General features: G+C 45.7%; 2 protein-coding genes across 3 annotated transcripts in view; both read left to right on the top strand.

The window, feature by feature from the left end:
* LOC136323430 (leucine-rich repeat and guanylate kinase domain-containing protein-like) overlaps nt 1-25,682 on the top strand; it is a 110,286-nt gene that overhangs the window by 55,831 nt on the left and 28,773 nt on the right. For both annotated transcript variants that reach the window (XM_066255267.1, XM_066255268.1), the window contains exons 13-15: nt 3,837-3,950; nt 7,476-7,677; nt 8,013-8,108. In XM_066255267.1, the coding sequence (XP_066111364.1) occupies nt 3,837-3,950; nt 7,476-7,677; nt 8,013-8,108 (412 nt within the window). The remainder of the gene's footprint in view (nt 1-3,836; nt 3,951-7,475; nt 7,678-8,012; nt 8,109-25,682) is intronic.
* Nucleotides 14,880-17,214, top strand: LOC136324552 (nascent polypeptide-associated complex subunit alpha, muscle-specific form-like). The gene is given in 2 exon segments (XM_066257599.1): nt 14,880-14,958; nt 15,605-17,214. Coding segments are annotated over 2 exon segments (1,689 nt in total).

Below are 25,682 nucleotides of genomic sequence, written 5' to 3' on the forward strand. Positions count from 1 at the left end.
GCTTTTTTTTATGATCTTAGAGAAAATATTGTCAAATTTCAGTAAGACCGAATGTTAGACGTTTTGAGAAACTAGAAGTCAAAGCACTCTGACAAGTGTTTGTGACCTGTGTTTACGAGGTGCCTCTGCTATTAGTCAGATGGTACTCCGCACACACAGTTCTCACAGACCTGACATGCTGCGTGAAGCTTGGGGATTGAGCATTCTAGGGGTGGGAGTGTTCTGTCCGGAGACTTCGCCTTCTGTTAGCTCTCAGTAGTGCTTTCCAATTGTTGCGACCTTAAGCACTAGTCCACCATGGTGCGTTCCATTCAGTTGTCCTGTCCCACACTGTATAATTCCTTGACTGTCCACTGTAACATCCTTGTTTGAGAAGTTTGGAGTCTTGGAGGGCAGGTGGTTCCCTAGTGCATCTAGAAGCTCTTGCTCTTAGATGGGAGAAGATACCTCTTTTTGTTTGTTTGTTTGTTTTTGAGGTCTGGGTTTTTACAATGCGAGAGTAACTACCCTGTATTAGTCTTATTTCATAGGAGTTCTGGGCAATCCGACTCAATGTTTTTGGGGTTTTTTTGGAAACCCTAATCTAATTGTCAGTAATTCATGATACCCTTGTTCTTGAGTTCATTTTCTTGAAGATAACTTGTTTTTTCTTTTTTTCAATTGAATTTATTGGTGTGATGTTGGTTAATAAAACCATACAAGTTTCAAGTGTACAAAGTCAATAAACATCATCTGCATACCGCGTCACGTGCTCATCACCCAAAGTGAAGTCACTTTCCATCCCCACTTATCTCCCCTTTACTCAATTTCCCCCTCCTCTCACCCCCTTTTACTCTCTGGCTATCTCCATATTGTTGTCTGTGTCTAGGTGTCATTCATTCATTCATTCATTCATTGCTTAATCCCTTCACCTTTGTTCTTTCTTGACCTTCACTTGCAAAGGGAATCCTCATAACCCTAGTTTGTGTTATCTGTCAAAAGTATCATAGATGCTAATATCACTACATATCCATGCATGACTTGAGTGAAACTGCTACAATATCTTATATTTGCCTCACTAGCAATGAACCTATAAGCCTTTTATTTTCTCTTCACCAAGGGCCTTAATTTTGTTTATATTATCATTCTTTCCATCACCTAAGGAATCTTACCCCAACTTCCCCCCCCCCCAAATCTACCCAAGGACCAGATTTAGGATGAGTCTGTTTCTGCTTTTGAAAGATCATCTCCCAGCCAGTGATGCTTTGATAGCTGTATCTGCCTTCCCTCCTCCCTGTCCTCCTCCCTCCTTCTTTTCGGTGCCCCCACCCCCAAACAATGAACCTGGCTTATACCTCAGTGCACGTAACCAAGGAACACTGAAGCATAAACTCTGCAATTTCTAAAAGTTTTCGTTTGAATGGCCAACTTTACACATGGTGCTTTTTTCTCTTACATTTGCAGGGAAGCCCAAGTGAGCAAGTCTCATAATCCCCAGGCCATTTCCCTCCGACCTTGTCAAAAGTGCGTCTTGAAAACTCTTTCTAATTTTCTCTCCTAGGACCCTCTTTTGACAGTTCAGTTTAACATATCAAGAGTACTCTGGGACTTTGTATTTCCAAAAGCTTCAATAGCGATTTGAGGAGTTATCTTGTTATTAGTAAGAAGCATTCTCTTAAGACTCTTTGGGTTGAAAGACAACTAGTTCCCCAATGAATGTTGATTTCTCTTGTTAGAGTCAGGGGCGTTTTTTCCTGGTTCATCGCATTTGTTCTCAGTGCCAGGCTCCCCTGATGGTCTGCACCTCATCCTTTCTGTGATCAAGTCTGGTTCAGTTCTTCGTCGAAGAAATCACTGTACTTCTACACTATATTTGGTCTTACAGTTTATTCCCTCTGCAGAAACCCTCATATGTTTGAGAATGCCTCATTTTTACCTCTTTGGCTAACATATTACTTCAGTATAATGCTATTTGTTTCAACTTGAATTTTGCCTCTGATGTCTTTCTCTTTTCTTTAAAGTGAGCTTCAGACTGTTTTATGAAGAGAGACACCTGGAGGTTATAAACTCACGACATATTGCCAACTTTGCCGGTCATGTCCACACCCTCAGCCTTCTGTACACAGAACCGCCCTCTACAGAACACCCCTTAGAAGACAACCCTGGCGCCCCCCATCTTCACACACCCTCCCATATACACACCCCAACACACAGATCATTCCTCAACACGCCCACAGACGCGAGCCCTTCTTAAGGACACAGGCTGTCACCTCCTTCCTCGCTTGTGGAAATACGAGCACAGATCTGGAAGCTTCTGAAACAGGGTTATTGCTATTTATTAAGAAATTCACAGGCAGGGAGAAATAAGTATCACTGGCCAGAAGCTAGAGGATCACTTTACCTCAATTTTTAAAATAAGCATTAGCAGGACCTGTTTTATATGTATAAGTAAAATACAAGTGTCCTCCCAACGCTCCATCCTTCTAGAAAATATATTTGGGATCCACAGAAGGAGGCCCTTGTTCCCACAAGTAAACAAACTCACACTATGTGTCTTAAAGCTGACTCAAGTGTGTATTTTGAAAATAGTGTGAGTCATAGTAAACAAGGCAAAGCACATACCTGACAGAAATTTCAGATATCCATCATCTGTCTGTCTGTCTGTCTTTCTGTCTGGATATAATACATAGATTAAAAGAAAATGAGTCACAGTATTTGTCCCACCGACCAAAGTGGGTATGAGTAAATTATTAAGGATACTTACAGTTGAGTTTTTAGCTTTAAGAATGGATGACATAAACTGCTTCTGATTGGGGGGGGGCATGGATTTTCCTCATCTCTCTCAGCAGACACATCCCCTGAGTCCCATCCCACCCAGAGAGACACCCGATGTCTCTGGCCTTCTAACACCACCCCCGACAGACGGTCCGTCCCTAACCCCGTGGGCCTGCAAGTCTCATAGGCAGTACAGAAGTCTCCTGACTAGACTGTTCTTCCTGGGGGTGCTGCCATTGGTGGGGTCCGCCTTGGAAGTTTCACTTCGGTGTTTATTTCAAAGTCACGCACATGAGAAGTCAGAGTTGTCCACGTCATTATTCCCTCTGTGTCACCAGCCTCTCAGCTTAGATTAGATTTTGAGGTTTCATAACTAGAATATTGTCAGAGTAAGAGATGTGTTTTCACCTGCATTTTAAAAATCTTTTTTTATTTTTTTGCAAGGGCGTATCACTTGGGAAGAGCTGGGCCCCCAGAATACAGGCAGAAGGCAGTATTGTCGCTCCCGCGGCTGCAGGGTGCATGTCACAGTTCTGTGGCACTCAGTACAAAGCCACCTTTATAAGGAAAAGCCAGCTAGGTGCATTTTTTTATGGCTTATCTCAGAATGCAAAGGTTTCAGAATGTCCTCGTAATTCAGGGTCTTAGGCTGATCTGGGCACGTGAGCTTTTGAGAATGGAAGCTTTTCTGGGCCACCTGGTATGCTGGCATAGCAGAAATGGCCAGGGCACAGGGCAGGCGATAAGTTCTCTGTCTCTCAAGGAAGGGTCATGGTGCCGGGTTGGCAGGAAGTGGGTCCATGAGCAGAATGACCCGGTCTACATCACTTCGGTGCCTCCACTCTCCTCCAGCGTTTCGTCAGCAGATTATTTCCAAAACCCAATATTTTTTTTTTTTGCCAGCAGAGAAATCTCAATTTCTCTATTGATATTAACATTCATAGACTGTTGTCATTCTTATTGGTAATATTGGTAAGTTTTACGGAATCATATAAAAAAGTAAGACATGAGATAATTTTCTTTATATTAAATTTCATTATGGCAGCTGTTCTATGAAAATTTCTGTACTTCTCAAATTTCAGGGAAAATTCATTCTAACATACAATTATGGGAATCACAGCTATGGATTAAGTAGGGACACCATAGAAGGCATCGCGAGAGATGGTCTAGCCAGCTGTGTTCATATGGAAATAGAAGTAAGTGATTTTCTTTCAGTCAGCGTATTTTTAATATGTGTGTTTATATATTTATATTTGGTGTTGGGGAGGGGCCACGATGTGGGTGGCACACTGTAGGCACAAGAGGAATGCATACAGGCGGTGGTGCAGTGGATAGGGTTTTGGACTAGGATGCAGAAGATCCAGGTTCAAAACCCTGAGGTCACCAGCTTGAGCTCAGGCTCACCAGCTTGAGCGCAGGGTTGCCAACTTGAACATGGGATCATAGACATGACCCCTAGGGTCGCTGGCTTGAGCCCAAAGTCACTGGCTTGAAGCCCAAGGTCACTGACTTGAGCAAGGGGTTACTCACTCTGCTTTAGCCTCCCCCACCCCAGGGTCAAGGCACATATGAGAAAGAAATCAATGAACAACTAAAGTGCCACAACGAAGAACTGATGCTTCTCATCTCTCTCCCTTCCTGTCTGTCCCTCTCTTTGTCTCTCTCTGTCTCTGTCAAAAAAACTAAAAAAGAAAAGAAAGTGTCAGATGTTAAGTTTACCATCAGTCTGTAGGGGGCAGGACATGTGAAAAACTGAATGACAGGAATCAGATTATACAAGAAATGGAATACGTATGAGTAAAATGCCACTCAAGGTTTATTTCTAAGCTGTTTTCTCACTAAATTATCCTTTTTCTTTTGAGAGCCTGGTCTCTGTTTATAGAAAGTGATGGAAGGCAAAGCCTGACTCCTACAGGGTGTGGAACTGGTTCCCTGTCCGCTCAGGTCAGGTCAGCGGCTCCTCGGGGCACTTGACCCCGTTCCTCCACTCTCCATGGGAGATGTGTGGGCCAGGCTGTGACTCACTCCTCCTGCTCACCCGCTGCAATATTTTCATTCCCCTAGCCAGTTAGACTTGCAGAAGTCAGATTTTCCTCTCTGCCCAACCTCCCATCTTCCTCCACTGAGCTTCTGTGTTAGAGGATACACAAGTTTCCCCCAAGTGAAGATCCAAAGTAAGAGCATGAATATTCCACTCCTGTGTTTTAAAAATATACAGCTTTTAAACTATTTGAATCTTCAGAGACGATTGTTTTTGTTTCCAAGTTGCTTTCATTGACTAAGACTTTTGTAGTCAGAAAAAAAAAAAAATTACAGCTTTGTCTGGGTAGCTCAATTGGCTAGAACATCCTCCTGATACACCAAAGTTTCAGGTTTGATTCCCAGTAAGGGTACATGCAGGAATCAACCAATGAATGCACAATAAGTGGAACAACAAATAAATGTTTCTCTCTCCTTCTAAAATAAAAATATTTTAAAAATATTTATATTATTATTTTTATATTATTTTTTTTTTCCAAAGCTGGAAACGGGGAGGCAGTCAGACTCCCGCATGTGCCCAACCGGGATCCACCCGGCATGCCCACCAGGGGGCGATGCTCTGCCCATCTGGGGCGTTGCTCTGTTGCAACCAGAGCCATTCTAGCACCTGAGGCAGAGGCCACGGAGCCATCCTCAGAGCCCAGGCCAACCTTGCTCCAGTGGAGCTTTGGCTGTGGGAGGGGAAGAGAGAGACAGAGAGGAAGGAGAGGGGGAGGGGTGGAGAAGCAGATGGGCACCTCTCCTGTGTGCCCTGGCCGGGAATCGAACCTGGGACTCCTGCACGCCAGGCTGACACTCTACCACTGAGCCAACTGGCCAGGGCCTTTTTAAATATTTAATCACAATAAAAATGATTTTATTAGACCAACATTACAAGAAACCAAATCTGGGCACGTCTAATATTCCTTATTATCAACTACATCTTTCTTAGATTGTTTTTTCTCGTAACTTCGTGGAGTGGGAGGCTGTGACTCCCTTTGGCTCCTTGTGTGGGTGTAAGTGTTCCCTGGCTTGAGTGAGGCTGGTCACAGTTCCCTCAGCTCTTTCTTTTTCTTGACTTCAAAATCCTGCCCTTTTTATCTTTCTGCATGTGATTGGTTCTGCATCTTTAAGGAGGTTTTCATTGATTTTTTATGCTAAAATGAAAATAAAGGCCTTTTCTCAAAAATGTGCTCCTTGGACAAGGAAGAAAGAGAAGTTGATAGTCTTTTAAGCGCAGAACCCCGCCAGTTCCTCGCGTTCCTGTTTCCAGGGCTCGGGTTTCTGAGTGTTGGCTCCTGTTTCACTGTCCCCCCACCCTGATCTTTCTTTTCCTCAAGAGCAAGGGCTTGCGTCTATGACTCAGGCTTTATTCCCCCGACACTCTCCACAAAAGCATTTTCAAACTGCCGTTATCATGGACTCTTTTAGCAATGGTTTTGAGAAAGAGCTATTATTTCTTCCCCTGGATGTTTAAAACAAAGATTTTGGACACTGAGTTAGACTACTGGTGACAGGATCGAGTGGGAAGGCACCGCTAGCACCACCACCTGCCACTGGTTCTTGCTGCGCAGTCCCGGTGGTCAGGGTGGCATGAGCTAGGCCTTCCTGTGTCCAGGCAGAGGCCCTGGGTAACAGGAACCAGCCAACCAGGGGGCTGGTTGGGAAACAGAAAGTGTCCCAAGGAGGTGGCAAAGCGGTAACAGAGTCTTTTCTCTCTGGTAAGCTCTCTTTTTCCTGATGCTTCCAGGAGGCCTTTCAAAATACATAATTGAAACTACTTTTCAATAATAAAGATGCAGTACTGGCCCTGACCGGTTGGCTCAGTGGTAGAGCGTCGGCCTGGCGTGCAGAAGTCCCGGGTTCGATTCCCGGCCAGGGCACACAGGAGAGGTGCCCATCCGCTTCTCCACCCCTCCCCCTCTCCTTCCTCTCTGTCTCCCTCTTCCCCTCCCGCAGCGAGGCTCCATTGGAGCAAGGTTGGCCCGGGTGCTGGGGATGGCTCCTTGGCCTCTGCCCCAGGTGCTAGAGTGGCTCTGGTTGCAACAGAGCGACGCCCCGGAGGGGCAGAGCATCGCCTCCTGGTGGGCAGAGCTTCGCCCCCTGGTGGGGCGTGCCAAGTGGATCCCGGTCGGGCGTATGCGGGAGTCTGTCTGACTGTCTTTCCCCGTTTCCAGCTTCAGATACAAAAAAAAAAAAAAAAAAAAAAAAAAAAGATGCAGTACTGCTGTGAGTGTACCTGTCTTTACAGTGATTTTCTTTGACTGATTGATTGATTTGAAAGAGAGAAAAAAGAGAAACATCGACATGTTGTTCCACTATATTCATGAATTCATTGGTTGATTTGTATACATGCCCTGACTAGGGATCGAACCCACAACCTTGCTGTATCAGATGATGCTCTAACCAGCTGAGCTATCCGACCAGAATGCAGTTTTCGTTTTCGGCAGTCATATTTATTAGAATGATTAGTTAGAAGACACCAGGTAGAACAAACTCATATATTTCCAGTGATAAATTAATATTTGATGAACAGGGAGAACTAATCTGGTCTTGAGATATCTGTAGGAAAATAATAGCTAATTTTACAGATAAATTCTTCATTGTAATATTACTTCTTATACCTTATGCTGTCAGATATCTCTGAAATGATTTCTAAATCGTGTGTCTGTTTCTCAGTTATTACTTTTTTTAATGTACAGGGTGTGAGAAGTTTGAAGCATACCTATTTTGAGCCTCGCTATATCCTGGTGCTACCCATGAACAAGAAACAATATGAGGGACACCTGAGGAGAAAAGGATTATTCAATCGTGTAGAGATTGAATTTGCTGTCTCAAGAGTGGATCATTATGTTGAAGTCAATCAGAAAAATCCAGGATATTTTGATGCAATAATCAATGCAGGTTGGTAACTTTCAACAAAGTTTTATTTTTGAAGTGTCAGGGCACTGGGGAAAAATCTGCTTCAAAGTAACACTGTTTTTGTTGGCTAAATGCAGCTATTCGTGGTCATAGGATTAAGGTCCCTGTTTCCTTATTGGCTCTCTGCGCGGGGTTGTCCTCTGTTCTAGAGGCTGTTCCCCGGTCCTGCCGATGTGGTGGGGTCCTCTTAGAACTCCGCCTACCACAATATTCATAGAATTAAATGGAGCTAAAGATCATTACTGTCCACAGTTGCAGATTGACTGTATTTTGAAAGGGTTCTGTTGCTTTAAAGCACACTCTCTCCTTTACTGTAGATGATCTAGACGATGCCTACAAACAGATGAGTCAACTCGTTAAAGGGTATCTTGGATTGTGTGAAGAAACTGCCAAGGGTCTGGCTCCCACCACAGGTACTATCCGGGCCATTTTTGTGTATCAGAATTTTTGTGTATATGCAAGGAGAGAAATCTTTAAGTTGTTATTTGAATACTTACCAACAAGGCTCAAGCTGATTCTAACTCCTTAATTGCCCACACTTCCTCGGGGGCGATCTTCCCCACAGACAAGGTGCATGGAGTCGGCTCTGCTTGTTTAGGTGACCATAATGGAACGCAGAGGACTGCCTTTCAGGGACGTGCTGGACAGTGCCTGGGAGGTTGGCAGTAGATGAGGCATGGTCAGCCTCATGGGTCAGAACTCAGCCTTCCAGTTGCTTTCATTGACTAAGACTTTTGTAGTCAGAAGAAAAAAAAAAGTACAGCTTTGTCTGGGTAGCTCAATTGGCTAGAACATCCTCCTGATACACCAAAGTTGCAGGTTTGATTCCCAGTCAGGGTTCATGCAGGAGTCAGTCATGGCTCCCTTAGGGTCCCTTGAGGTGGCATTCTGCTTGGTGGCTTTGTTTTAGCCCAAGAGATTTCTTCCCCATTTTCTTCACATTGCCCTAGTCCTCAAAAGGTTGTACTGCAAAATATAGTGGAAGAGAGCTAGTCAGAGTTTGTGACCTGGTCCTGGCTCTGTTGCTCCTTTGGGCAAGCTACTTAGCTGTTCTGAGCTTCAGTTTATTGCCCTGCATTTAAATGCTCCCATCTGCCTCATGGACTGTGCATGGACAGCAATGAGGAAGTATATGAGTGCATCTCTGTAGAATCTAGGATCCTAAAGCCCCAAATCAGAATTTTGGTGTATGAGTAATTTGGAATGTACTTAAAAGCTTCCCCCAAATCCACCTCACAACCACCAGGATGGATGGCTAGCATAGAGAAGAAAAAAAAAATAACACATATCGGCAAGAATGTGGGGAAATTGGGACTGGAAGATGGTACAGCTGCTCTGAACCAATATGGCGGTTCCTTAAAAAATTAAAAATAGAATTACCATATGACCCAAAAATTCTACTCCTGGGTATATACCCCCAAAGAGTTGAAAGCAGGGACTTGAACAAATATTTATAGGCCCCTGTTCATAGCAGCACTATTCACAACACTAAAAGGTGGAAATAACCCAAGGGTCCATCGAAGGATAAATGGAGAAACAAATGTGGTATATACATACAACGGAACACTATTCATCCTCAAAAAAGAAATTCTGACACGTGCTACGAGATGGATAAACCTTGAGAATATATGCTAGGTGCAGTAAGCCAGTTACAAAATCACAAATACTACGTGATTCTGCATATATGAGGCACCTAGAACAGTGAACCTCATAGAGACAGAGACGGGAGTGGTGGTATCCAGAGACCAGGAGAGAGCTCAATGGGGAGTCAGTGTTTAATGGGAGCAGTTTCAGTTTTGCAAGATGAAGAGTTCTACAGATGGGTAGTGGTGATGGTTGCACAACAGTGTGAATGTTCTCAGTGCCACTGACTTGTGCACCCTAAAAATAGTTAACATGGTGAATTTTATGGGACATATATTTTTACCACCATAGTAATAAAAACAGAAGGTCTCTCCAGTGAGCTGAACCACAATCAAGTTAACATATTGTGAAATGTTAACTTGAGACCCTTGCTGCTGTGTAGAGGTTCCACACACCGTTTTGTGTGTACACGTGGTCTGTAGCCTTTGTGACCCTGCCCGAGTGGGATTGGCCAGCTTGCCTCCCGGCCAGACTGAGCGGGCCAGGTCACAACTGCATCAGAGTTAAACTTGCTGTGCTGCTGTATGTACGCACTTTCCCTGCGTCAGTGCTCTGGTTTTCTGGAATGAGGACAGGTGATGATAGTGCTGACACCCAGCAGATAATGAATGACAGATCTTCCTTCTACATGTCTCTTGGTAGACGAGTGGCGAGAGTACGATCTACTACTGCCTGTAGTGCACTTGAAGAAAGGGTGCCCATCTGGAAATAGGCCTTACTGGAGGAGTAGAGGACCGTGCTCAGTCTACAATTTGGGGCCGTTCAATTAGGAACCCGACACTGCTCTGTCTCGCTGCATTGGGCATCGGCTCTTTAGATAGCGGTGCCCAGTGCCCGTCGCCCAGTGCCCATCGCCCGTCAAGTAGCTCAGGCTGTCTAATGAGGCTTCCAGAGTTAGATGGCAGTTTCTCCTGAGGAAATCTGGCTCCCTTTGCTTTATATCTTTGCCAACCCAGCAACCTTCTGATCTTTAATTTGATCCCCCGGGTGGACCTGTCCCTGTGGGGGCCTGTTCCCTACATTAGAACACACTGCCCTGATCCCTGAGCCAGGCCTGTGACTCCCATTGTAAATTAATAAATTGGTGTTTTGGCTTTTAAATCAGCCCCTGTGGGTTTGGATAAACATGAGTCAGCCCCCTGAGCCTGACCCATTCTGAGTAATGGCGAGCAGTGTGCTTCTGAGTCGGTACCTTTGGGGGCACCTCCGATGGTGGTGCCCGTGCAGGACTGTCTCAACAGCCTGCAGGGACCTCATCTCTCCATCTTTTCTTATTCTGTAGCCACCAGAAACTGACTATTGTATGCACTTGCCATTTGGGAAATTAATAGACCAGATAATGTGTGCATAAGAAAATGGACTCCCATTTTTAAAGGTATAATAAAACTTCATTTTTTGGACTGAGATTAGCCCTGTCTGACTTAATGAAAAATATGAATTACAGAATTTGTAAATTCTCAGCTCATTTAATAACTGAAACAAGGCCATCTAGTTATTAAATAATAGAATTCTGCGTTAAAAAAGGAGATGGGAGTGTTCGTGATTAATGTATCAAATCACTAACCTCAAACAGCCCGTTTTTCTGTCAGGTTTAGTATTTTAGAAAATAATGTGTTTTTCTTAAGCCAAACACTTTATCTTATTTATATAGTTAATCTGTGGAGGGAGCTATATTTTTTTCAGTTGAGGGTTTGAGGATGAGCTTGACTTTGTGGAGGCCAAACATTATTCCAGTGAGGATTCTCATTAACGTAGTCCTCATTCTAAACTCTTCTACTGTCTCTCGTGGCCCAAGAGTAGAGCGGTGGCCTCTGTGAGTTTCAGGGCGGGCAAGGAGCGTGGGCCAGGTGTTTCCAGACGCATTGCAGGGGAGGGGTCCCCTCCATGATCACCCTCAAGTTCAATGTCATGGCTCCCGCAGGCTCATCGCCACAGGCCCTGCTGTCTCTCACCTCTTTGCCTGGCTCTGAGCTGGGTCACTCTGATTTGGTTGATGTATATTTATATAAATACTTATATTGCTCATGTTACTTGGACCCCCTAGAAACAAAATCAATAATTTCAGTATAGTGGAATATTTTATATATATGTAATTAAGCTATCAAAGGTAAGAAAGTGAAATTAAAAAATAAAAAATTCTGTGAAAGACAGTTTTGTCAGAGCAATTAGAAAACTAGACCAGAACTAGGAAGGCTTAATTTTCTATTCTGTGTCACTGATGGTAATTAATTTAGAGAAATTACTTAAAATTCCCATTTCTTTAAAAAAAAAAAAGTCAACTATCAATATTATGGCACGTTGTTAGAATATGGTCTTCCCAAGCTGACGCGTTCCCAACCAGATTAGAACATCTGTGTTATGTATTAGGCTTCAGTACAAACAAAAACCTGAAATTATTCCCAAATACTTTAAGTGATAACAGATGCTTTTATCTTTAGTAGTTCTGTGTTGCTTATTTGTAACTGGGAATGCAATTTTGATTTCTACACTAATGATGAGAGTTGGGGGGCCCTCGGTTATCAATTCTGAGGACAGCAGCCCCAGCAGCCCGGCCCCAGAAATGTAAACCCTCCGCAGGGGAGACTAACTGGATTTTTACTTAATGCCTGTATAAAACAGTAACTTCAGGTACAGAGTAATTATAAACCCTCAAGATCTTTAGATATGCCATTAATTAAAAATATGTATCGCCCTGGCCGGTTGGCTCAGTGGTAGAGCGTCGGCCTGGCGTGCAGAAGTCCCGGGTTCGATTCCCGGCCAGGGCACACAGGAGAAGCGCCCATCTGTTTCTCCACCCCTCCCCCTCTCCTTCCTCTCTGTCTCTTTCTTCCCCTCCCGCAGCCGAGGCTCCATTGGAGCAAAGATGGCCTGGGCGCTGGGGATGGCTCCTTGGCCTCTGCCCCAGGCGCTAGAGTGGCTCTGGTCGCAACAGAGCGACACCCCGGAGGGGCAGAGCATCGCCCCCTGGTGGGCGTGCCCGGTGGATCCCCGTCGGGCGCATGCGGGAGTCTGTCTGACTCTTTCCCCGTTTCTAGCTTCAGAAAAATACAAAAAAAAAAAGTATCAATTAAGGTACAGAATTGTTTTATTTTATTTTTCTATAGCAATGCAGATAAATATTCATTTCTAAACTATGAAGACTATAAAAACTGGAGTAAACAATGTAGTTTCTAGCCCTAGCTGACTAGTAGCTCAGTTGATTGGAGAGTCTTCCCGATATGCCAAGGTTATAGGTTCAATCCCCAGTCAGGGCACATACAAGGAGTAACAATGAATGCATAAAATTAAAAAAATATATAGTTTCTATAAAATTAGGAAAAACTTACTATGTTCACAACTCAGTGTAAGGGATATCTTTACCTTCCATGTGTCTCTGTACAAGCTATTTCTGGAATAGTCGATGCTTCCAGTAAAGATTTTTAAAAGCTGATCTAACTTCTACCCTGAATTCTCGCTATCGAGATCATAAAATGAAATTATATTTTCAAATTACTCGGAATTCTGACTAATGATAGAGGAAAATAATGATGGTGATGAGTCAAATGGGAAATTGAGCAATTTTTCAGTCCATAAAGTGGTGCCTTTTTCTCAATGAAGGGCATGGTAGCATTTGCCAAACTATATGAACTGTTCAGTTGTGAATGTGGGGGATCCTTGTATGTCTGATGATGGGGAACCAGAAGGCCTTCAGCGCCAAGTTTCACTCTTCTCATAGTTTTGCATTTTTTTATTGTGGTAAAAAACAAAACATTTGTCATTTTAACCATTTTTTTTTAAGATTTAAATTTTGTTTCACTTATTGACTTCAGGGAGAGAGAAAGGGAAGGTGGAGAGAGAGGCAGGAATATTGATCTGTTCCTGAGTGTGCCCTGACCAGGGATCAAACCGGTAACCTCTGCATTTCTGGACAATACTCCAGGGGTCCCCAAACTTTTTACACAGGGGGCCAGCTCACTATCCCTCAGACCATTGGAGAGCCGGACTATAAAAAAAAACTATGAATAAATCCCTATGCACACTGCACATATCTTATTTTAAAGTAAAAAAACAAAACAGGAACAAATACAATATTTAACATAAAGAACAAGTAAGTTTAAATCAACAAACTGACCAGTATTTCAATGGGAACTATGGGCCTGCTTTTGGCTAATGAGATGGTCAATGTCCAGTTCACTGCTAGCCGTAACAAGTGATGCAAGTGTGCATCAGTTAGTCTAGATCTGGTTGGAGATTTCAGATGTTTCCCCTATTATAAGACACCTCCTAAAAATAAGACAGCCCCCGTCTTTTGGGGGTAATATTAATATAAGACAGGGTCTTATAATAGGGGAAACATGATGTGTAGTAATGTGGGGGGAGACTTTTGGGCAAAGGGAGGTTATAGGGGCCATTATGTTGTTGTACATTTGGGGGAGTATGGGGGGCCATTGTACTGTGTAGTAATGATTATAGTGCTTTGCCTTTCTTCCTGCTTCTGCTGTTATTTCACACTGCTTCTGGTGATGTGGGGCACTGCAGCCGCAGACCGGATGTGCGTCATATGATGCGCTTCCGGAGCCCTGACGCATGTGTCGGCGTCACTGGAAGTAGTGCTGTACGTGAGCGACGCCGCGCTTTGCAGCGTGGCCACATATAGTACTCCTGTGCTCCTCTCACTGACTACCAATGAAAGAGGTGCCCCTTCTGGAAGTGCGGCGGGGGCCGGATAAATGGCCTCAGGGGGTCGCATGCTGCCTGCAGGCCATAGTTTGGGGACCCCCTGCAATACTCTAACCAACTGGGCTATATAGCCAGGGCTGCCATTTTAACTATTTTAAGTGTAGAACATCTGTCATTAATTACATTCACAGTGTTGCCTGACCATTACCACTACCTGTTTCCAAAATCTCCCATCACCACGGACATAAACTCTATATCCATTAAGTAATAACTCCTTCCCTGGTAGTCTCTAATCTATTTTCTGTCTCTATGAATTTGCCCATGCTAGATATTTTCACTATTACTGTATTTTGTTGTAACCTGCTTTTGACTAAATATGTATTTTATTTTATAAACAATGTAAACTAGAGAGATAAGAATAATGAACAGGGCATTCCCTCAGAAACCCCACCAGGAGGCAGGCCTTTCCTGATCCCCACTCCTCCCAGCACAGAGACAGCTGGTTTGACTGACCGCCAAGGGCACACACCTGCACTAGGAGGTTCAGCGAGAACCTGGAGTGGTCCAAGCATGTCCTGCTATGTGGGGAAAAGAGGCCGTGGCCACTGGTCTGGTGCATTTCTGGGGGCGGACCAGCCTGAGGCCTGGTTTGTTTGGATCTCTAAGTATCAGGCCTTCTCCAAAGTGACCTGAGACCAGTTTCTCCAAGGCTGATCCGGACTGTGCTGCTTCCAACCACTGACATTTCAGAGCTGCGGGCTTCCACTGGGTTACGGTGATAGGCGGACCACCAGGGCTTCTAACATAAACAAGTGCTTGCTGGGGTGATAGTGTCCATGAGACTGTCCGTGAGACCAGAGTCACTCTGAGACCTTGCCATCATGGTGAGCAAAGGAGGCAGCCCACTGTCCGCAGCGCCAGCAGTGCTAGTGGCCCCTGAGAGCCATTTTGGAGGGCAGGGTAGGCTGGGAGGGCAAAGGGAAGGGCAGCCCTGGGGTGAGGTCAGCTAGCAGCTTGAACGGGGGTCCTTGGGAGCAGCCTCTGAGCCATGATGCCTTACAGTTCCATCGGATCTGCTCTTTCCTCCCTTCTTCCATCCGGTAATTACTTCCTGAGGGCCTGCTGGGTGCTGGTGAGCTGACGTGAGCCCTCGCAGAGCTCACGGTTTCTCTGGGGGACCACCGTTAAACCGGGAAACAGATGGGACTTTATATGGCTAGATGTCCATCTTCTAGCATCTGCCTTTGAAAGCAGCCTTAACCTTTAACTTGGTGAAAATTTCAATCTCATTCGCTTGGAAAATTTTCTTGCCACTCTTGGACCTGAATATAAATTTGTGTTCTTTGAATAAGCTTCTTTATGTTTATTCATTAGAGTTCATGTTTTCATTTGACTAAGCTTATTCTAAACTCCACTAAATAAGAGAATTCCAGGCATTTAGTATCCCTAGGGAGAAGGGATGGTTACACTCTTCTATAGGTATAATTCTGTGCTTTACAAAGTGCCAGTGCATCAAAACAGGGAAAGTTATTTTTTATTATTTCTGAAGTTACATAGTCATATTTGTTAAGCTATTTTTAGCTAACTTCTTTTTATGTCAAAGCAGGAGACCCCTCTAACAAGAAGACCCCCTCCGGGGTACCAGCACACCTGGTTCCTTCCCCAAGGCGCCTGGCAAAACTGCAAGCCGATGGCCAGATAACAGAGCACCTCTCAGAAGTGCAGGTTTCTGCACAGATCCCCAGGAATCAGAGCCCAGCCCTCTCCCAGGACCAGGAGCTGACTCAGGAGGGAGCAGCCCCTGCGACAGAGCTGTATCCCCATAATCGTGTCAGTGCTGAGCCTCCACCACCTCCCAGCTCAGCATCACTTAGTATTTCCCAGAAGGCCCAAGGCTCATCCCCAAAGCAGAAGGAAGGGGATATTCAACAATCAGATCTTTCTTCAAAAGAAACAAGCACAAATCTCCCTGAAAATGAGGCCCTGACCTCCGAGAGGGTATTTGGTGAAGCAAGGCAGGCTCCCACCACTCCTGCCAAGGGTCCTCCTTGGCACCCCGACCCACCACTAGTCCACAGACCTCAGCCAGACCCAGTTGAAGACTTGGTGAAGGTCAAGGTAACCCCCACCAACCCACCCTTATGTGAATCTCTGCAGGGGCCTGGCCCAGCCTCCCTGGGTCCCCCTAGAACCCAGGATGAGGAACCTGAGCCAGCCAGTCCACCGCCCAACAATTCCTATCATGATTCCCCAAGAGAGCCTTCTGACCCTGATGGGGCCAAGATGCTGGGACCATCTCTGGGAGATACTCAGCAGCCTCTGGAGGAGGGAACCCCCAAAGCAGAGGTTGTCCGGGTCAGCACTTCTTCCCTGGGATTGCCACATCCCCAGGACGCAGCAGAGAGCAGACAGACCCAGGACAAGCAGGACCCAGCTGCGTGGCCTTCCAGGAGCCGGCCTGCGCCCAGCAGGCTGCCACAACCTCAGCTGCTGGCTCCCCTGCAGAGTCGGAGGCCTACACCCATGCTGTCCTCACCCAGCAGGCAGGGGGCTTTGGGAACAGCCTCCGACCAAACCACGACTCCCTCCCCGAGGCATCCACCGGCTCCAGAAGGAGACCCTGGGAAACTTCCTCCCATCAGCCCTCCCCATCCCAAACCTCTACCACACCTGAGCCCCCACCCAGGCCATAGTGCTCAGCACTCCCAGGAGTTGAAACTCCCTCAGATCAGTCCCCCCACCCAGGAGCAGGCGCTGCCGCAGCAGGCCCAGGACCCGCCCTGGGAAGAGGAGGTGCAGGGGGTCAGGCTGCCTCGCCTTCCCACGCCCTTCATGGAGCCACAGCTGCCCCGGGACATGGGGGCTCGCAATGAGTCAAGGCCAGCAAAGGAGAAGCAAGCGGCCAAAGCAGGCCGGCCCTCCAGCAAGAAGCTTCCAGACATGCAGACCTCACCCCAAAACCAAGAGCCCATGCAGCAGATGGGAGCTAGAAAATAACTTCCTATTCAAAGAGGGACAACTGAAGGACCAGCACCCCTGGCAAAGGTGCCGCCCAGAGGCCACCAGACAGCCTAGCGGCCAGAACCCCAGATAGACCGACCCGCCCACAGGTGCCCACCCACCCTGACCCCGGTCCTCCCAGAGAAGCAAAGTCCACCCCCCAGGAGATCCTGGGCTGCCCCATGCCGAACCATTGCCTGGGGATCCCCATTATAGGAAGAGGAAAGGGGATGAGTACAGCCTTCCAGGAAGAAGGCCCATGCCAACCCCCCACCCCCAAAATGACCCGGTTCAGGAGGTGGCTATGCTCACGAGTGCATTCTGGAGGATTATCACAACAAAAGAAAACTACCCTCAGCAGCAACCGGCCAACTCGGAAGAGTCAATCTCCACAGGCCTCTACGGAGTTTGTGCAGACGGTTTGGCTCCCACGGGGCATCCAAGAAGAAAGGAAGGGGTTCATAAAAGGGGAAGGTCTTCCCAGTGGCCCGGCCCCCACCCAGCACTCCTTCACAGAGACCAGTTGGACCAGAGAGAGCTCTGTCCAAGGAGACGATATGTCCAGGCAGCAAACCAAAGAGAAACGCACCCGAAAGCATGGGGGACCCCACAGGACCAAAGCCTCGCTGCACCCCATAATTGGGTCTGCTGAGGAGCCGGGCAGCCGGCATGGAGGACTCCGAGAGAGGGGCTGGCAGAGCACCAGAGTTTCACAACTTCAGTGCCCCAGTGAAGCGCTGTGACCAGCTGGAAGGCTGTGGCCTGGGCGCTGTGACTGTGCACAGACTTCCCTCTGCAGCCCCGAGTCAGCGCAGGAGGGCTCCCGCCGCCACTGTCCAGCCACCGCGTTCTGAGAAGGCAGCCAGTCTTTGGACTTGGGTGCCTCTTTTGTGGCTTGTCCTTGCAGCCTGGAAGAGCACCCCTTATAAAGAGACACACCAGCCTGTAGCGCCCCCTGCCAGCTGACAGCACCAGTCATAAAGGTTGGTGTCAGCCAGGAGCCTTGATGCCCAAATGCTTATGTGTTCCATCCAGCAGGCTGAGTTTGGTGTTGTATTGCCATTATATTTTGTTCTGTTCATTGGAAAAAAATACTTGCAGACAATTCTCTTACTCTTCTTACGCTATTGAGGAATCCAGAAGCAAGAACTCTGAGAGAGGAAGCCGTCCTGGGCTCTGGGTCTTGGACTCCCTCAAAGATTCCAAACCCACAGTCGATTTGTGGGAACCTTGTGGGGGTAGAGGACAAGTTCTCGTCGGCCTGACACTGTGAGCTAGCATTTCAGATGTCCTTGGCACATATTGCTTTAAACCTGCTTTCTTTTGAAACATATTTCAAAATGAATGCCTTCCTCTCTCTCTGAATAGGAACCTATGTAGATTAGCTCCTGCCTTCATTATGCTGATCCATCTGGTTGAGTCACTTAAAAGAATTAGTGTCGAGAAGTTCAGGCGGATACATTGTCCTGTATTCGTACCATCAGGATACTTTTGCTGGACAGTGACAGGCCAGCCAAGCCAGCTTATGTGAATTCCTTAGAAGGGAGTGGAATATCTCACAGCCAAACTGTGAGGACCAGTTATTGAGCATGACATGCACTCTTGTCATCTCCAGTATTTTTTTTTTTTTTTGTATTTTTCTGAAGCTGGAAACTGGGGAGAGACAGTCAGACAGACTCCCGCATGCGCCCGACCAGGATCCACCCAGCACGCCCGCCAGGGGGCGATGCTCTGCCCCTCCAGGGCGTAGCTCTGTTGCGACCAGAGCCACTCTAGCGCCTGGGGCAGAGGCCAAGGAGCCATCCCCAGCGCCCGGGCCATCTTTGCTCCAATGGAGTCTCGCTGCGGGAGGAGAAGAGAGAGACAGAGAGGAAGGAGAGGGGGAGGGGTGGAGAAGCAGATGGGCGCTTCTCCTGGGTGCCCTGGCCGGGAATCGAACCCGGGACTTCTGCACGCCAGCCGATGCTCTACCACTGAGCCAACTGGCCAGGGCTCATCTCCGGTATTTATGTCATCTACTGGATTCTTGTCTCCCAGACTCTTATCGTCTCCTGGACTTGCATCATTTCTTATCTCTGTTTTTCTTCCCTCCATGTCAGCTTCGTTCCCTTGGATTCCAACGACTATATATCAGTTTCTGCACGTGGCAGGGAACTCAAATTTTACATCTCCTTTAACAACTGGTAGCTCCCACTGCTAGAAATGGTTCAACTCAAATGGTCCTTGGTTGTAGATTTAAAAAGTTGAGGTAAATTCTCTGGCTCCACTTGGGTCAGGTGCTCATTCTTATCCTGGCTGGGGTCAGGGTCCTGTTTACACATACCTGCTGTGCCCCTGCCTACGGTCTGCACTTCCTGAAAAGAGAATAATTGTGAGCAAAGCAGTCAACCCAAGATTTGACTCTTAAAAAGTTACAAGATGTCGCCCTGGCCGGTTGGCTCAGCGGTAGAGCGTCGGCCTGGCGTGCGGGGGACCCGGGTTCGATTCCCGGCCGGGGCACATAGGAGAAGCACCCATTTGCTTCTCCACCCCCACCCCCTCCTTCCTCTCTGTCTCTCTCTTCCCCTCCCGCAGCCAAGGCTCCATTGGAGCAAAGATGGCCCGGGCGCTGGGGATGGCTCCTTGGCTTCTGCCCCAGGCGCTAGAGTGGCTCTGGTCGCGGCAGAGCGACGCCCCAGAGGGGCAGAGCATTGCCCCCTGGTGGGCAGACCATTGCCCCTGGTGGGCGTGCCGGGTGGATCCCGGTCGGGCGCATGCGGGAGTCTGCCTGACTGTCTCTCCCCGTTTCCAGCTTCAGAAAAATACAAAAAAAAAAAAAAGTTACAAGATGTCTTTTGAATGCCTGTTATACTAAGTAGCCAGCAGCATGCTAAGTTGGCCTTGGGTTCTGTATTTTCAATATGTAATTGACTAGATGTCGGTACACAGGTCGTACCTTCCATGAAAGCTGTGTGTCCACAGAATTAAACATTTGTCAAATGTTATTTCAGGGACAGTAGAGGACATTAATGTTTTTAAATCCATGATGCAGTGGTCCCCTTGTAAAACTAAAGTAGTTACCCTCTGATCTTTCTGGTTCGTCCAAGATGAAAGTCATAAGGTGAATTTAAACATATAGCTTATTTGTATTACGTGAGTTCATTCAGCAAGCATTGATTGAGTGCCTCCTCTGTGCCAGACACTGTGACAATTGCTATGGGGATAGAGAGGATGAGGACCCTTCAGGGAGCTTGTCTGTAACAGGAGACAGTGAAGAGGGTTCGTTACAACACCATGGGCTTTGGGCAGCCAGAGGCCCTACAGCATACTGAGCTATCTCTAGTGTCAAACAGGCCAGAAAAATTATGTATTCACTTTTCCAGAATGTCCGAAGGGTACTAAGGAAGGACACCGAATTCTACCCGGGATGCAAAAATTAAATTGGGCAGCACTTTTAAGAGGAGGTCATCCTTCAGTTTTCAAGGTTGCAGAATGAGTCGCAGACTGATGGGAGAGAAGGGAAGGTCTCCCAGGAGAGCAAACAGCACACAAGCCTGGAGGCAGGAACAAGTGTAGCATATTCTAAGGACCCAGATGCCAGAAGAGCTCTAGGTGTGTGTAAATTCGAAGGACCTGTGCTGGCTGTGCCAGTGAACAGTGAACCTGAAACTTGATCTCCCAGCAATGGGGAGCTATGAGAGGTTAAATTTTTATGTTTAAAGGTGGTACACAGAGGATATATTTGAGGAAGGCAATGTAGGAGGCAGGAAAAAAGGCTGAGAAGCGATTGTAATAATCCTGACAAGACAGGAAGGGCCTGAATTACCGCAATGTGGCAGGAATGGAGATTCACAAATTAGTTGAGTTGGTTGGATATAGGGGGACGGCAGATTGTGAAAGAGGAAAAAAGTAAGGGTCACCACCTATTTCATATGAGCTGTGTGGGGGGTGTTTTGGAGTCACCAGTAGCTGACTTAGGTGAAGCGCTTTATATTTTTACTTGGTTTCCTCTTTGGGCAGCTGTTTCTGAGGCCCCTTAAGGCATTTGGGTTGCATTTTCATTAGGGTACTAATGGGGAGTGAGAAGCCATATTTCTCTTCATTGGATTTGAAGGATATTCTAGCCTCCTTTGCTGGTATCTGTAAGTGTGTATGTGTGTGTGTTTGGTGGAATAAGTATCTCCAGTTCAGTGCAACTGGATATTTTATTTGTGGTCCAAGGAAAGGAGTCAACAAGATTACCAACTCCTGTCTAGTAAGATGTTTTTCCTGCTGTTACTGATTTTCTTGGTTAAGGAAAGTTTCGCCCTGGCCGGTTGGCTCAGCGGTAGAGCGTCGGCCTAGCGTGCGGAGGACCCGGGTTCGATTCCCGGCCAGGGCACACAGGAGAAGCGCCCATCTGCTTCTCCACCCCTCTCCCTCTCCTTCCTCTCTGTCTCTCTCTTCCCCTCCCGCAGCCAAGGCTCCATTGGAGCAAAGATGGCCTGGGCGCTGGGGATGGCTCTGTGGCCTCTACCTCAGGCGCTAGAGTGGCTCTGGTCGCAACATGGCGACCCCCAGGATGGGCAGAGCATCGCCCCCTGGTGGGCAGAGCGTCGCCCCTGGTGGGCGTGCCGGGTGGATCCCGGTCGGGCGCATGCGGGAGTCTGTCTGACTGTCTCTCCCCGTTTCCAGCTCCAGAAAAAAAAAAAAAATGAAAAAAAAAAAAAAAAAGTTTCTGCTTTTTACTGGTAGAACATAAATATTTAAAATTTATCATTTTCCATCTACATTGACAAAGTTCATATCACTTCCATTTGCTATGTTTCTCAGTAAAGTTACCTTTATGTGAAAAAAAATTACGGACATTAGTCATTCTACTAGCTAATATAATCTTTAGCTTTTTAAAGGAAATCTGGCCTATATAACTCAAACCAACAAAGATAATAGCTTCACTAGAACTATTTAGAGCCTTCTTCAAATATTTAGAGAGTTAAATCAGTTATTTTCAAGCTTCAAAAGATAATTGGACAAAGGGCATAATTGGTTAATTCACAAAAAGAAGAAATAAAAATAATAAATATGTCAAAAAGTATTTAACCTCACTATGAGTTAAAACCAAGAAGACAGTTTTGGGATATCAAACCAGCAAAGACAGAAAACAAAATAATACCTGTTCTTGGTGAGGCTGTGGATGAGCATGCTCCTGTGTCCTCACTGAAAAGTAAATTAGCTCAACTGTTCTGGGGACAGTTTTTCAATATCTGTAAAAACCTTTAAAATTGTTCATCTCTTTAACCTAGTAATTCTAATTCAAGAATTGTCACAGGAAATAATTTATGCACAAGGACATTCATATTAGTGTCTTTATAATCTGGAAATAATCAAGCTATCTCATGGGATTAAAAAAAATAAGTTTTGGATAAATGTTATGGTATCGCCATATGCCAGAATGCTATGGTGCCTTTGGAATCATGCTGTAGGAGAATATGGAGAAGAGGGAAATATTTGGTCCTCCAAACTTCACTTCAGAGAGCTGCACTATTTATATAGTGTCTAGGACAGCCTGCCCATAAAGGAATGTAATTAGTTGATCAGTTCTATTTGAAGGACGTTATTCTAGAAATCACTTTTCTTTATTGGCCAGGCATTCAAAGAGGATGAGAAGAGCACAACTCGGTCTTTGTGTTGATGATAGATAATGTTAGAAGACCAAATCTTTCATCTGAAAGGTGATGCCGAGAGCGTAGTCATGATTAGGGAAGCCTCAGACCTTTCCTTTGAAGAGTGTAACTTTAGAAATCCATGACTTCAAATAACACTAAATGTCAAAATAATAATTGGAAATTTCAGTTTCAGTACGATCTAGCTAAGTGACCTTGGGTGAGTTACAAAGTTCTCGTGTAGAAAATGGAGAGAATGATATTAGCTGTCTCAAGATTATGGTGAAGGTTAAGTGAATGAATATATTGGAACCCTCCCAGAACAATGTCTGACACATAGTAAGTGCTCATGGAAGTGTGTGTTAGTCAGCATGCAAGCACCAGAGACAATTTTCTTTAAAAAACTTAAAATTTTATTTTTCAGATACAGTTTACATTCAATATTATTTTGTATTGGTTTGAGGTGTCCAGCATAGAGGTTAGGTAATCAATCATATACTTGACAAAGTGTTCCGCCAATATTTCCAGTACCCACCTGGCCCCATAGGTAGTTATTACAATATTACTGACTGTATCCCCCATGCGGTACGCTTCTTTCACTATGGATTTGTACTTCTTAACCCCTTCACCTCTTCACCCAGCCTCCCCCGCCCCCAACCCCTTCCCTTCTGGCAGCCATCTGTCTGGCCTCAGTATCAATGTGTCTGTTTCTATTTGGTTTGTTCATTTATTTTGCTCTTTAGATGCTGCTTATAAGTGAAATCATACGGTATTTGTCTTTCTCTGTCTGACTTATTTTACTTGGCATAATACCCTCTAGGTCCATTGATGCTGTTGCAAATGGTAGGATTTCATTCTTTTTTTGTGGCTGAGGAATATTCCACTGTATATGTGTACCACAACTTTTTTTATCCACTCATCTGTTGATAGGCACTTGGGTTGCTTCCATATCTAAAAACAGTCTTGTAAAGTAAGCATTTTATCCTTAATTGGAATAAGATAATACTGGTCAAGTTAGGTGTGAATTTTTAGCCAATGGGACGCTCGTCTCTGAAAATCTTTTTAAAAACACTGAAACTTTGATTGAATGAAGGAACTTAAGCAGAATTAGAATAATATTGGAAAGCAATTTTGGTTCAGCAAAATAAATATCATTTAGATAAAGAGATTTTTCTCATGGGCATTCACAGGCAGCATTGAAACTTATGACACACAGAGAAAAGACATGCACAATAGCACCTGACACATAGGACGTGCTCAATAGATGTCACCTGTTACTTTTACTATTATTATTTCTGATAAAAATGAAAGGCATTTATATTTTATGTTTCAGCCTGGTTAAATGGTAAATGCTGTCAAGTTACTTGACTTGGGAATAAACTACTAGACAGGGGTCATTTGTGTTCTTTTTGTGGTGGGTTGAGGCAATGACTGGCTTCTACAAGCTTTCGGATCAAAAGACCTCCAGCTTCCAAAGGCAAAAGTAGAAAAGCAAAGTGAAAAAACTACCAAAAAAAAAAAAGAATGTCTTTGCTAGACGAACTGACCACTGGAACAACAGCTTTGAAAGAATTGTTCTTGAAGGATGAGCACCTCATCAAGCAAGGACCACACTTACCCCAGAGGTGCGGTTGTTCCATTAGCACTCCAGTTCTCAAATATATCGCTCAAAGGAGAGGAAACCTTTACCATGCATGTAAACTCCCTCAAGGTTTCTATCCTATTTCCTACTAGTCATCCCTACCCTTTTCTTCTCTTTTCTCTTTCCCCTGTTCTATACACACCCAGAGCATATTCATCAAGTTTCTGCTCTTGAAATTTACCTGTCCTACGGTATATCCTTCAAGGTGTCAGTTAACCACTTCCTGATAAACTCATCCATTTTAAAGAGCTGAAATTCAGAGTATATTTCCTATATGTTTTAATTAGGACATTCTGAAAGCAGTGTCCAAATGGTAAACCTTTAGTTCATTTTTACTGGAGACAATCCAGGTAGATGGCTTCTAACTGCATTGGAAGTATGAAATTCAAAGGGAAGAAATAGCCCTGGCCGGTTGGCTCAGTGGTAGAGCGTCAGCCTGGTGTGCAGAGGTCCCGGGTTCGATTCCCAGCCAGGGCACACAGGAGAAGCGCCCATCTGCCTCTCCACCCCTCCCCCTCTCCTTCCTCTCTGTCTCTCTCTTCCCCTCCCGCAGCTGAGGCTCCATTGGAGCAGAGATGGCCTGGGCCATCTCCCCCAGGCGCTAGAGTGGCTCTGGTCGTGGCAGAGTGACGCCCCGGAGGGGCAGAGCATTGCCCCCTGGTGGGCAGAGCATTGCCCCTGGTGGGCGTGCCGGGTGGATCCCGGTCGGGCGCATGCGGGAGTCTGTCTGACTGTCTCTCCCCGTTTCCAGCTTCAGAAAAATACAAAAAAAAAAAAAAAAAGGAAGAGATATTCTGTGTACCTCATTCTCTGTGGGAGACTACACATCCATGCGATTTTCTTTGTCCGGATGTAGCAGTTGTTCTCTGTTTAAATGGCTGATTAGTCCTTTGATTAGACACTCAAAAATGTAGTACTTTACTGTTAGAATAGTTTAAGAAGCATGTTCTATTTACCATATGTAACGTGAACATTATTTCTGTATTTCCTTGGACTTAAATGGTAGCTTTCTACTGTGAAAGCTTACTTTGCAATGGAAAATTATTATGGTTATGGATATTATGTAAAATGACTATTTGTGTAATTGCTATCATTCCTTTCTTATAAACAGAGATAGATAAGACTAAAGATTTAATTCTATCCTGAGAAAATAAGTTCTCCTGGTGCCTTCAGTTTTGTGGTAACACTTCCAAATGCACAGAGCTTTTCCCTTAATTTTCCACTGCAACTTATGTAACTATCCTATTAAAAATAAATATAGGCCCTGGCCGGTTGGCTCAGTGGTAGAGCTTCGGCCTGGAGTGCAGGAGTCCTGGGTTTGATTCCCGGCCAGGGCACATAGGAGAAGCACCCATCTGCTTCTCCACACCCCCCCCTCCTTTCTCTCTCTCTCTCTCTCTCTCTCTCTCTCTCTTCCCCTC

Source organism: Saccopteryx bilineata, chromosome 2 (assembly GCF_036850765.1).
Source record: "Saccopteryx bilineata isolate mSacBil1 chromosome 2, mSacBil1_pri_phased_curated, whole genome shotgun sequence".
NCBI classification, from domain to species: domain Eukaryota; kingdom Metazoa; phylum Chordata; class Mammalia; order Chiroptera; family Emballonuridae; genus Saccopteryx; species Saccopteryx bilineata.